Source organism: Nicotiana tabacum, chromosome 4, assembly GCF_000715075.1.
Source record: "Nicotiana tabacum cultivar K326 chromosome 4, ASM71507v2, whole genome shotgun sequence".
Taxonomy (NCBI): domain Eukaryota; kingdom Viridiplantae; phylum Streptophyta; class Magnoliopsida; order Solanales; family Solanaceae; genus Nicotiana; species Nicotiana tabacum.
This window is the reverse complement of record NC_134083.1, coordinates 104,433,458-104,445,666: the sequence shown is the minus strand read 5'-3', so window position 1 is coordinate 104,445,666 and position 12,209 is coordinate 104,433,458. Positions and strand designations below refer to the sequence as shown.

The 12,209-nt window shown below is 38.7% G+C and overlaps 1 protein-coding gene across 1 annotated transcript; it reads left to right on the top strand.

Moving 5' to 3' along the window:
• The first annotated feature begins 10,568 nt into the window (after positions 1-10,568).
• Positions 10,569-11,027, top strand: LOC142180064 (uncharacterized). The gene has a single exon (XM_075250984.1). It carries the CDS (start codon positions 10,569-10,571, stop codon positions 11,025-11,027), a length of 459 nt encoding a protein of 152 aa, XP_075107085.1.
• Positions 11,028-12,209: the final 1,182 nt, after the last annotated feature.

Sequence of the window (12,209 nt, the reverse complement as noted above, 5' to 3'; positions counted from 1 at the left end):
TATTTTATTAACCACTTCCTTATCATTCCCATTTGTAGCTTCATTCATAATTTCCAAAATATTACTAGTTATATAATTAAGGAAAAACATGATTTCCAAATACCAACATTTCTAGTTCAATTCCCAACATCAACCACAACCCACAACCTGTTTACGGAGCCTCTAAGTACAATAGAAGAGTAATATAGAAATGTCGGCAACAAGGCCCCGGCTATACCTCAAAATACAGTACAAGGAAAACAAAAGATACATGACCCCGAAATGAAGTGGGGCTCACCAAATCAACTGAAAAAAGTGTACTGCCATCACTGTTCCATGCCGCCTGCTGTAGAACCACCTGCATCCATTAAAGATGCAGCGCCCCCGGCAAAAGGGACGTTAGTACTATCGAATAGTACTAGTATGTAAAGCAAAAAGTCCTCTTTCAAAATAGAATGACCATATAAGAAAAGACAACACACAGAAATAGCAAGTCACAATCAACAATATCCAAATGTCCAGTTAAAACATAATAATTTTCAAAATACAAACTTCATATACAATTTTGGTTGGGATATCATTAGCACCGATATACCACCGTCTTTGTTAGCACGGAGTCCGATCACGCTCAATCGGCTAGGCCATCTCCCCACGAACAATGTGGTTTGACGAGTGATGCGAACGAAAGTTGTTACCAAGAGTAGTACCACCATATGCGCAGCATGGCGTCCGATCTCCACCTGATCAACTAGGCCGCCTTCTCACATATGCCGTGTTGGTTGACTTTTCCAATCCACAATTGTTACCAGTTTCATCCCAATTAAGGGGAATAATATCACAATTTATCCAATATTTCAATTTCATCCCAAATAAGGGGAATAATCACAATCCACCCCTGCACCGGCACATGTAGTTTCAGGTGTGGGCATTATGACCCACCATTCCTCGGTTTTGCTAATGATGCTCCCAAAACATTTTTGATTTGATTTGCACACAAAGGTAACATAAATATAATTGTACTCACCTCAACATCTTTCACATTGTATAAATTCTTATTAGTATTTCTAGTCACTCACAATAACAATATTTCCTTGGCTCATTTGTCCATTCACAAGATTCTTTATTCCTGGCACGGTGGCTGTATTTCATATCCCACACTTTCGCCTCTTTCAATTTCAAAGGTCACCATCAAATATCAACATAAAGAATATTTTTGCAATCAACCTCAAATTTATTAGTAATGGAAACTTTAAACACAAAAGGTTTCTTCCCAAATAATGGGGCATACCGACCAGCAATACAAGCACACATCAAAATCATAAGCAATCAATACACCATTTATTCTTGCAATACTCTTTCCCGGAAATGACAATACACAATTTCAACACCAGAGTATGTAAGAACTCGAATCACACTAGATATATTTGTGAAGCAAAGCATTAGTTAAATCAGTCACTTATGGGCATGAATTGAGTACACACGTTTTTAGGCAAATCTATTTTCAAAATTATTTTTAAACAATTCAGTTGAGGCTCATTTCATATTCTTTATCGCATCCTCTCAAATCATTTGCACTACTAGCCACAATCATAACTTAAATCATTTGCACTACTAGCCATATACTATACCCCCAATTCAATTATTCCATTTCCAATCAACTTTATAGATTATCAACATTAAGACATTTTCAATCAAGACTTTAGGTACACATATGAGCAATTAATAGTGTTAAGACTATTGAGATTTTCTCACACAATTTGGCATACTAGCTTTCATTTGAAATACGATTGAAAGCCATAACATTTTAATGCGCAACGCACACCTTGAAAAGTACGGGTACATTATAGAATTCAATTCTAAGAGATAAAGTTTAGCCAACATACCTCAACTGAGCTTCCTTACACTCTAAAATATTCCTAAAATCTTAGCAACTTCAATCTATTTTGAAAATATAACAAATTAAATCAAAATTGGGAAGATGATCATGGTTCTAGCTCATTTGAGCATTTTATCAAACACTAGGCGTGCATTAAGGCTTCAAGGTCCTTTTGTGAAAGATTCCATAATTACTCAATCCATTCTCTACCAGTTTTAGCTCACAACCTTCCCACATTCTTTGATAACACATGCATGCAAGATAACAACTCCCCACACCCAAGAATTGTCTTTCTAATTACCTTATTTTTGCAAATTTTCGAAATTGAGAGCTAGGACATAGATTCTTACCTTTAGGTGAAGACTTCCTTTGTTAATCCTCAATGATTGAGCAAGAATTGATGGATAATAGGTTGAAGGTTACTCCCCCACTCTAAGAACTCTCTCTTTCTCACTCTAAAAATATCAGAAATGTGCTCAAAATATGGCTATGGCATATATTTTAATGAAATAGGGTCGGGTTTAAAAACCTCAAAAATAAAGCTCCGGGACAGGATATGCGGTCGCATATGCAACCGCTGAATGGATTTGCGGTCCACATATCGGCCGCACAAATTGGGTGCCACAACTTGAAAGGAACTGACTGGGTCTGCAGTCACTATGCAGACATGTCCTGCGGACGCATAATGCACCGCAGAACCTCCCTCCGCAAAACTCCAAGGTTGATTCTGCGACAAGAGTTCTTCCCACAAAATGGTTATGTGATCGCATAATGGATCGTGAAAATGACATCAAAATGACCCAGAAAACTGTCTCACTCTGTGACCATTATGCGCTCCGCAGAGTGATTCTGCGGTCGCATAATAGACTGCAGAAATGCCTATTTCTGCCCAATATTTTCCTTCAACTCCTCAGCGTACTGTTCAATCCAAGAAGTCCGAACCGCGATGAGCAAGCTCACCGTGAAGAATTTCTACTATTATTAACCTCTACGCCTGCCCCGACATCACGGAACCCCGATTTTTAGAAACATTTTTATGGGGCCTTACAGTTGACTTTTGGGGATTTTATTAAAGATTGAAGCTATATTGTTTGAAATTTATTCCTATAGATTTGCTTGACGTTATTGAGTTATATTTTACTATATTCGAGTGGTTTGGAGTAAGATTTGAAAGGAAAGGCGATTATTGATTGATCAAAGCTTACCGGGTGGAAGTAAGCCTCTTGTCTATCATTGTAAGATGGAACATTCCCCATAGGTAATCTATTTGCTACTTTTTGCATGATTTAGGTGCCACGTATATATGAGGTGACGAGCTTATATTCATAGTGCCATGCCCTAACCTTCGAGAGCAGGATCTGTGCTCAAATGAGGTAACTTTCTCAAGCAAGCGTGTGTGACGCATACTATATACCCTTGTCCATGAATGATTCAAGAAAAAATAATACGGGGAGTTCTACTAAGAATATAGAGAAATATGCAACAATGATTTTTCTATTAATTAAGGAATCCGATTAATAGTTGACCAAATGTTACAAGTCAATAATTTTAAATGGAAGCAAAATGACACATAAGATTTTTAATTCCTACATATGTACATGACCCATGATGTGTCTATGGAGCCTGTAAACTATCATGAATAAAATAAAGAAGTATCAGTGACAAGGCCCCGACTCTACCAGAAATATTATTCAAAAGATCAGAATATAACATGAGGGCTTCGGTGTACAGTAGGGATAACCACAATCAACTGAAGAGAGAGTACACTCCTATCGGGAATCTTTGTCGACTGCTGAGGTACCACCTGCATCCATTAAAGATGCAGCATCCATGGCAAAAGGGACATTAGTACATATGGAATAGTACTAATATAAAAAGCTAAGTACCATCACATGAAATGGAATGTCAACATAAGGAGAGAGCATATGGGAATGGGGAGAAATAAATTATTAGAAATAAATATGACATGTTAAAGCATAAGGAAAAAGTGTAAACATGAGTAAATACTTCAAATAAACATTAAAAGTTTAGTTGGGAGATCATTAATACCGATATAGGAACATATAACCACCATGCGTGCGGCATGGCATCCGATATCGGGCTGATCGGCTAAGTCGTCTCACCACAATATCGTGCGGATCGATGTGACTTTGCTAGCAATACATTAATCACAGTTAAGGGGCTATAATATCATCATAGTACAAAGGGGACTTGGTCCCCAATCGCCTTCCTTTGTCGGCATTTATAGTTTTGGGTATAGGTCTTTACAACATATACCATCTCAGTTATATAACAAAACTCCCAAAAATATTTCTTTAACGCATTTCATATAACCTTTCTTTTCATTGTCCATTTTGGACATACATCATCATTCTCATTTTTGGCAAAAATTACCGCATATCATCTTCATTCTTTCATTTCATTCACTTGCCATGGATTTTCGAAAGTCATAGGAATGTATTTAAAACATTGAATAGCTATAGCTACAAACACATGAATACATTAAAGCTTAAACATTTGCTATAAATTTCAAAAAGAAGGGCATATAACATGGATCGAGTTCATAAGCATTTGGAAATTCAATCAATTTATGCAATTCAAAACAAAAAGGAATAAAAACTTTAACATAGCATACTTGGAGTTTATAGAATCTAATTATATGTGAATGGTTTAGCCAAACATACCATAATAAAGCTTACTTAGGGTTCCTACTAGGTTTCACTACTTGTAATACTTCAATCTATTTCACAAAAGTTCAATTGAACCAACATTTATACGTCTTTTAGGCATTCTATTTTTACCACCTCTAGTAATGGTGTTTCTTTATCCTTGACACCTTTTTCATAACCACATTTATACCATAACCATCATTGAGTAGTATGTGACCTCCAACAATACATGCATGATCACCCATCTACACCCAACCCACAACTATATCGAACAACCACATCTTCCTATTCTTCACAACACCCAAACTCAAGTTTAGGAGCTAATGCCTTCTAATCACCATTCCACCATTCTATAAGCTCAAATATCAAAATTCTACCTACAATTACATTATTGAAAATTTCAGGAGAGATTGGGATGAAGCCTTACCTTGATAGAAGAAGACATTGTAAATTTCTCCCCTCCTCCCCTCCCCCAAGAATCTCCAAGAATTGAGCAAGGAATTGATGTGTAGGAATTTTGGAGCCCCTCCCTCTCTCTCTCTAGGATGTTTATCTCTCTAAAAATAGATAAAATCTCCCTTCTAAAACTAACCCTTAGACCCTTTATTATAATAGAGTCGGGTAAAGGTTTTTCCAAAAATACCCCTCTGAATCAAATATGCGGTCGTGAAAGGGACCGCATAAAACTTCGGCAGTATGCAAAATGGACTGTGAAATAGTCCTCTAAAACTTCAAAGTTAACTGATCGAATATGTGGTTGGTCTATAGTATGCATATTGGATGGTAGATTCTCCTTCAAAAATTCCCCAAGTGGCCTGACCATTTTCACGACGGATCTACGATATGCGAACTTTTATGAGGTCCACATAATGCACCGCAAAAATACCCTCAAAACGGACATGCTTCTGACCAATTCTTTGATGATTCTGCAGCCAGTGAAGCTGATTCACGCTCCGCACAATTGACCACAGAATCATCCTCTCAAGTAGCTTCTTCTGCCCACTTCACGACACATTCTGTGGTCGATAAATTTGTAATCCTCCAACCTTCCTAATATCTTATCTTGTTCTTGGCACCTTAAATCCTTAGATCCCTGGCAAACTTCTCTGTGGCCTTACCATAGCTAGGTTATGACCGTAGCCAAATAGAGTCGGACTTATTACATGCCCACATGGACTATGTGATTTGTTATTCATCAAGCTTATCTATGATTATAAACCATGTTAGGATTTATAGCTTATTTATTTGACCAAAGTCATATTCTGGCCTTACTTTATTCCTAATTTAATGGCCATTGGCTTACCTTGCTCATGTTTGATATCATGATCAGATTTAAGAATATTAAATAAGCATAATGAACTTTTATGAGAAGTTGAATTACATAATTAGCCATATATTTCTCTTGTTTACGTAAACATTCATCAACAATTTATTATTAAGTCCTGGTGCGCTTTGATCATGTCATCTCTTATGCATATGCATGAGTTAGATATTGAGAATTGTTGAGGATTTTGACACCAAGGACATTGTGAGAGGATATTGGTTATTGATTATTGATGGTATTATGATTGGATCGAGTCACACACTGCAACGATATTATGATTTGATTAGGTTGCACGCTGCAATGATATTATGATTGGATCGGGTTGCACGCTTCAACAATACTTTAATTTGGATTCATCCCTCCAGAGTCAGGTGACTACCCATGTTACTTGGGGCCCTGTGAGCGTAGGCACCCAGATTGGTGCTTAGTATGGAACTTGGCCAATATCAAGTACATGGATTGAGCTAAGACGAATTTGGAGTGGATCATGAGCATGCATTTACATCTTAGTCTCGTGTCGTAGCTTGTATGTAGTACGTTTATTGACTCATATCACGATTTGAAAGGAATTTAGATATTTGACATCGTATTGTATTACATTTGACTGAAGAGCTTGCCTAAATTTCCAGTTTTTGAGTCCCTTTACCTTTATGCCTATTTAATTATACCATACCTTATTTCTAGTTCTACTTATGCCCTCAATGCTTATTGGACTATTAGTACGTGTCATTGTCGATCCCTTGCCACTACTTCTAGGCTAGACTTGATAATAACAGAGTACCGTGGTCTTGTACTCATACTATACTTCTGTATATTTTGTGCATATTGTTAGGCATGTGCTAGCGGTACCATCTAGCTGCTTAGGAGATTTGATTGGAGACCTCATAGTGAGCTCTCTACTTGATTCAATCTGCAACACATGGAGTCCCCCTTCCTTATTTATTCAGCCTGTCTATTTACTTCCTTCCAGATAGATGTTACTGTATAGTTGAGACAATTTACTCCTTGTTAGATGCTTCTGATATTATGACACCGGATTTTGGGCATTTGAGAGACATTTGTGGTCGTGTTTGGACCCTGTCCTTGACTTATGTATTCATGATATGATATTTAGACTTACTCTTATTTCATGTTTATATCATAACTCTATTAATTGCTAATAATTTTCTTCTATTGTTGTTGTTGAGTGTTGACTTTCCTAACAAGCAGGTTAGGTGTTATCACGACCTTGGTGGAATTTTGGGTCGTGACAAAGGTTCAGGCTCCCCCTCCAACATAGATGTAGTTGGGACCGCATGAATCATCCAGCTTGTGCCAAACCCTCAAAGTAACTCATAACTCAAACGACAGCCTTCTAAAGCATTAGAGTAATAATAAAACACTCGAGAACCTTTGATGGACTCTGTGGAACAACCTGATCTCATACATGATCTACCACTGGAGCTATAGGTTGCTCCACTAAAGCAATCCTAGTATGACCATGAGAAGCTGCGGGTTCTCCCCCTCTCTCAAATGCTACCATATGTGCCCTGGTCTGAGCTCCAGGCGTACCCCAGCCCTTGCCTCTCTTGCCTTTGGATTGGGGTACTGACTCCTGCTTAGCAACTACCGATGTGCGTGTCCTCAACATCTGTAAGAAAATAGAAAAGTAAGGATTCAAACTTCATGATGAAAGAAAGTTGTGTGATAAGGAAAGAAAGAAGGGAAGTTTCCTAAATTCCCTATATCTTCTCGAAGATAAGTATACATGTCTCCATATAGATTCAAAAGACTCTACTAGATATTTGCATGACCCATAGAACCTATAAACCTAAGGCTCAGTTACCAGCTTATCATGAACCAAATCTTACCATGAACATGATAGCACCTAACCTAACCCTCTAGGCGAACCAACATACATAGACAACGGCAACTCGACAATATGATGTAGGTCCGACTGTCAAAATACAAAAAAAATATAAGTAAGTCTAAAATCATATCAAAGTGCAAAAATATGAAGTAGAATACAACAGTCTCAAATGCAATAAGTATTATCCAGAACATAAAAACAGTATAATAGAAAGGAAGGGGACTCCATAAGCTACAAAGATATCACCAAAAAGTCTCCATTGGAGTCATAAGCTGACTAATACCTAGATCTATACAAAAATATGCAGAAGTATAATTTGAGTACAAAAGACTATGTGTGTTTAGTAAGTATGATGTTTAGCCCCAACTAAGTAGTGGTGAGGTTTGACAAAGGATACTAACTTAACTTGGCCAGTTCATAAGCATACACAAACCTAGAGAAATAACCAATAAATAGTGTATGAATAAAACACGGTTTAAGTAGAAGATAATAGGCATGCTTTTTAGATAACATGATCAAAAGTATAAATCAAGGAACCAAATCTACATATAAAGATGATATGCAACATTGGCATTTATTAAATCATTGCTAAATTAATTTTAGTTGTAGTCATGTCTTATATATTGAGTTCAAATCCGCACGTTATTATTTATGTGTTCTTGTGCACCTTATCGATGAATTGTGAGAATATATCTCTTGATGATAAATTGTTATGTTGAATTTGTTATGATTATGGCACATATAGACATGTTGGACGGATTGATTGGGTGTTGGCACGAGGTCTATTCTGTGCGGATATTGTTATTTTGAATATGTGTGGGGTATAAGGGTGGCATTATCAACTATGAAGATATTGCTATGATTATGACATGTGGTTTTTGCCGTGCAGCGTGTGGATTTGGATCCATCTCCTAGGGTTGCCCTCTCATGTTTCTCTCTTGATGGCATACACGCAGATTGTGATTTTGTGGTTGGTGTGAATAATTTTTATGGAGTATAAAGGTGGCATTATTTGATTATTTTCATATTCTTCTACTTCTCAAAGTTTGTGTGACCAATATACTCTTACTCTCGTCAAACTCACCCTTTCTCTCTCTTCAATTCCTAACAGTCCCTTCACAACTGGTGACCAACCAATCGTCGGCGACCATCGTCCCACCGCAGGTAGGTTCTTCCCTCTCTCTACTCTCCCTCCTCTCTTCTCTCTTTCCCATCTCTCTCCTCTTCTCTTTCTTCTTTTTCATGCCTTTTCTTCTTTCGGCCCACTGATCCCATCGCCGCTACCGGGCCTATGACGACGACAATCACCCTATTACTACTTCTCTCTCCATCTCCCTCTCTCCCTCTTTCTGCATCTATTGGTGTGGGGGGTGGGGTTGTGTATAATGAACATGTCCAATTATTTCCAGCAAGATCTAGGCATGCAGCAATGCGTGAATACCACTACAGCTAGATTATGGATCGGGTTCTGCCAATTCGGCGTGTCCCAACACCTTTGGTCAGCTCTCTGGGCAAATCTCCCCTCTTTCCAGCGACTGTAAAACTAGGTTCTACTGTTCCTGTTTGTTTCACTATATTTTCTGTGCTCATTAATATTGATTTTTGTTCCCTATATTTATTCTGCCACATACTATTGTTTTGTGTTTCTTGTTATTCGTCGTTGGGATATTCTCTCCCTGTTCTATTTATTTTAGTTTTTCTATTTTACTATATTTTTTTGTGATCCTCAATATTGTCTTGTGTTCCTTATACTGGTTCTGCCCTTACTAGTGTTTAGTGTTCCTTAATATCATGTTGTGTTTTTCTATATTGTTGTGTGCTCCTCAAATTTATTTGGTATGTCCTATACCTGCTCCACTCCTTACTATTGTTTGTGTGTCTTAGTATTCCTTGTTGCTATACTATGTTCCTTATTATTGTTATTGTTCTGTATCAATGATAGTACTAGATTTGTATCCCTTAGACTATAGTGGTTGGGGTGAATAATGGTAGAGTAAGGTCATGTCCTTGGGTGGGGCAGGGGGCAAGAGGGGTAAGGGAGCCTCGAGCCTGAGAGTTAGGTCATGGAACTAAGGACTTTTAGGAAAACCTATAGAGTTATCGAAGATCCTGTATAAGAGGAGAATTAACATAGCTTATGTCTAGGAGAATATATGTAAGGGGTCTAAGGCATGGGATGTTGACGAGTATAAAGTGTGGTATTCAGGAAGCGTGAGGGGTAACAATGGGGTGAGTATTTTGGTAGATAGGGAACTTAGGGAGCTAGTGGTAGAGGTTTGGAGGGATAAAAACAGGATGATAGTTATTAAGGTAGTTGTTGGAGGGCTTAGTTTAAAAACTATAAGTGCCTACGCACCTCAGGTGGGCTTGGACGAGGAGGTCAAAAGGCGTTACTAGGATAATTTTGACCGGGTAGTGCGTCGTATTCCGCTTTCTGAAAAGATTTTGATATGAGGGATTTCAATGGACACATCGGGACAATTTCTGGGGGTTATGATGATGTGCATGGAAGCTTCGATTTTGGGGATAGAAACCGGGGTGGAACCTCGCTGTTGGATTTTGCTCAAGCTTTCGATTTGGTGATAGCTAACTCGAGTTGTTTTTAAAAGGGAGGAGCACTTGGTCACCTTCTAGGGTGTAGTGGCCATGACCAAAATTGATTACCTACTCCTTAGGAAGTGTGATAGAAGTCTTTGCATGGATTGCAAGGTTATCCCGAGTGAGAATCTCTCGATCCAACATAGGTTCTTAGTGATGGACTTAGAGATAATGAGGAAGAGGAACAAGAGGGATGTGTATGGTCAACCTAAGATCAAGTGAGCAGGCTTGACTAAGGATAAAGCTTTGGAGTTGCGGGATAAGTTGGTGTCTATGGGAGCTTGGCGGAGTAAGGTAGATGTGAGTTATATGTGGACCTCAATAGCGAATTGCATTAGAGAAGCTGCTAGAGAGGTGCTAGGGGTCTCAAAGGGTTACACTGGTAGGCACAAGGGGGACTGGTGGTGGAATAAAGAGGTTCAAGAAAAAGTAGAAGCCAAGAAAGAAGCAAATCTAAAGCTAGTGGAGAGCAGAGATAAGGAGGGGAAGAGGATGAATAGGGAGTGGTACAAAAAGACCAAGAAGGAGGCGAAGTTTGTGCTTACGACAGATATGACTGCAGCATTTGGACGCTTGTATGAGGAACATGGGGACAAAGGCAAGGACAAAATGATATATAGGCTACCCAGGGTGAGAGAAATGAAAGCTTGTGACCTAGACCAAGTGAAGTGCATCAAAGACGAGGATGGCAGAGTATTGATGGATGAGGCACATAGTACACGTAGATGGTAGTAATACTTCCATAAACTCCTAAATAAAGAGGGAGTCAGGGACATTGTGTTGGGAAATTTGGAGCACTCCAAAAGTCGTCGTGATTTTGGATATTGTAGGCATATTAGAATTGAGGATCGAGGGGGCTATGCAAAAAATGATTATGGGGAGAGCGACCGAGCCAGACAAAATCCTAGTGGAATTTTGGAAGAGCGCGAGTAGGGTAGGCTTGGAATGGCTCACTGGGTTGTTTAACATCATTTTTAGGATGAAGATGATGCCCGAAGAGTTGAGGTGGTGTACGATGATTCTGTTGTACAATAATAATGGTGATATCCAAAATTGCAATAATTATAGGGGTATCAAGAAGCGAAGGTGAGGAAGGTGGTGGAAGCGAAGGCGAGGAGGAGCGTGTCTATTTCCAAAAACCGGTACGGATTCATGGCAGGTCATTCGACTATGGAATCCATTCATCTTGTAAGGAGGTTAGAGGAGCAGTATAGGGAGAGGAAGCGGGACTTTCATATGGTGTTCATTGATCTAGCGAAAGTGTCACCCCCCAAACTCAAGAGGCGCGACCGGCGCTCAATCGAGTGAACCCGGCTGAGCAAGCCGGTTAGATACTTTCTATCCAACTCACCCATGATAAAAGAAGGCATATTTTTATTAGCTAAACAGTAGAAGGACCATATGCATACACATTACTAAACCATTTCATTTTTGTTATTTCCTGTTAAGTTTCAAAAGGCATACATTTAGTGATTTAGTGGAACAAAAATCCAAAATACAACATAATCCGTTTGACCTTTCTTGCACCAATTTACAACCCACATAGTGTCTACGGAGCCTCTAAAGATACAAAAGAGAGTAAAGATGGTGCCGGCAATAAGGCCCCGGCTATACCTCAAAATGTGACCACAATATAAATAAAAGGTACAATACTTGACCCCGGAATGAAAGGGGGCTCACCGAGTCCGCTGAGAAGAGGATGCAACACTATCTGTGATCAACACTGTCTGCTATATAACCACCTGCATCCATTTAAAGATGCAGCGCCCCCGGCAAAAGGGACGTTAGTACCATTGAATAGCACTAGTATGTAAAGCTAAACACCAACTCAATAGAATGAATAATAATACAAGAGGAACAATCAAGAATCAATAAGGGCTTCAAAAAATATAGAAACAACAATGTTAAGGATCA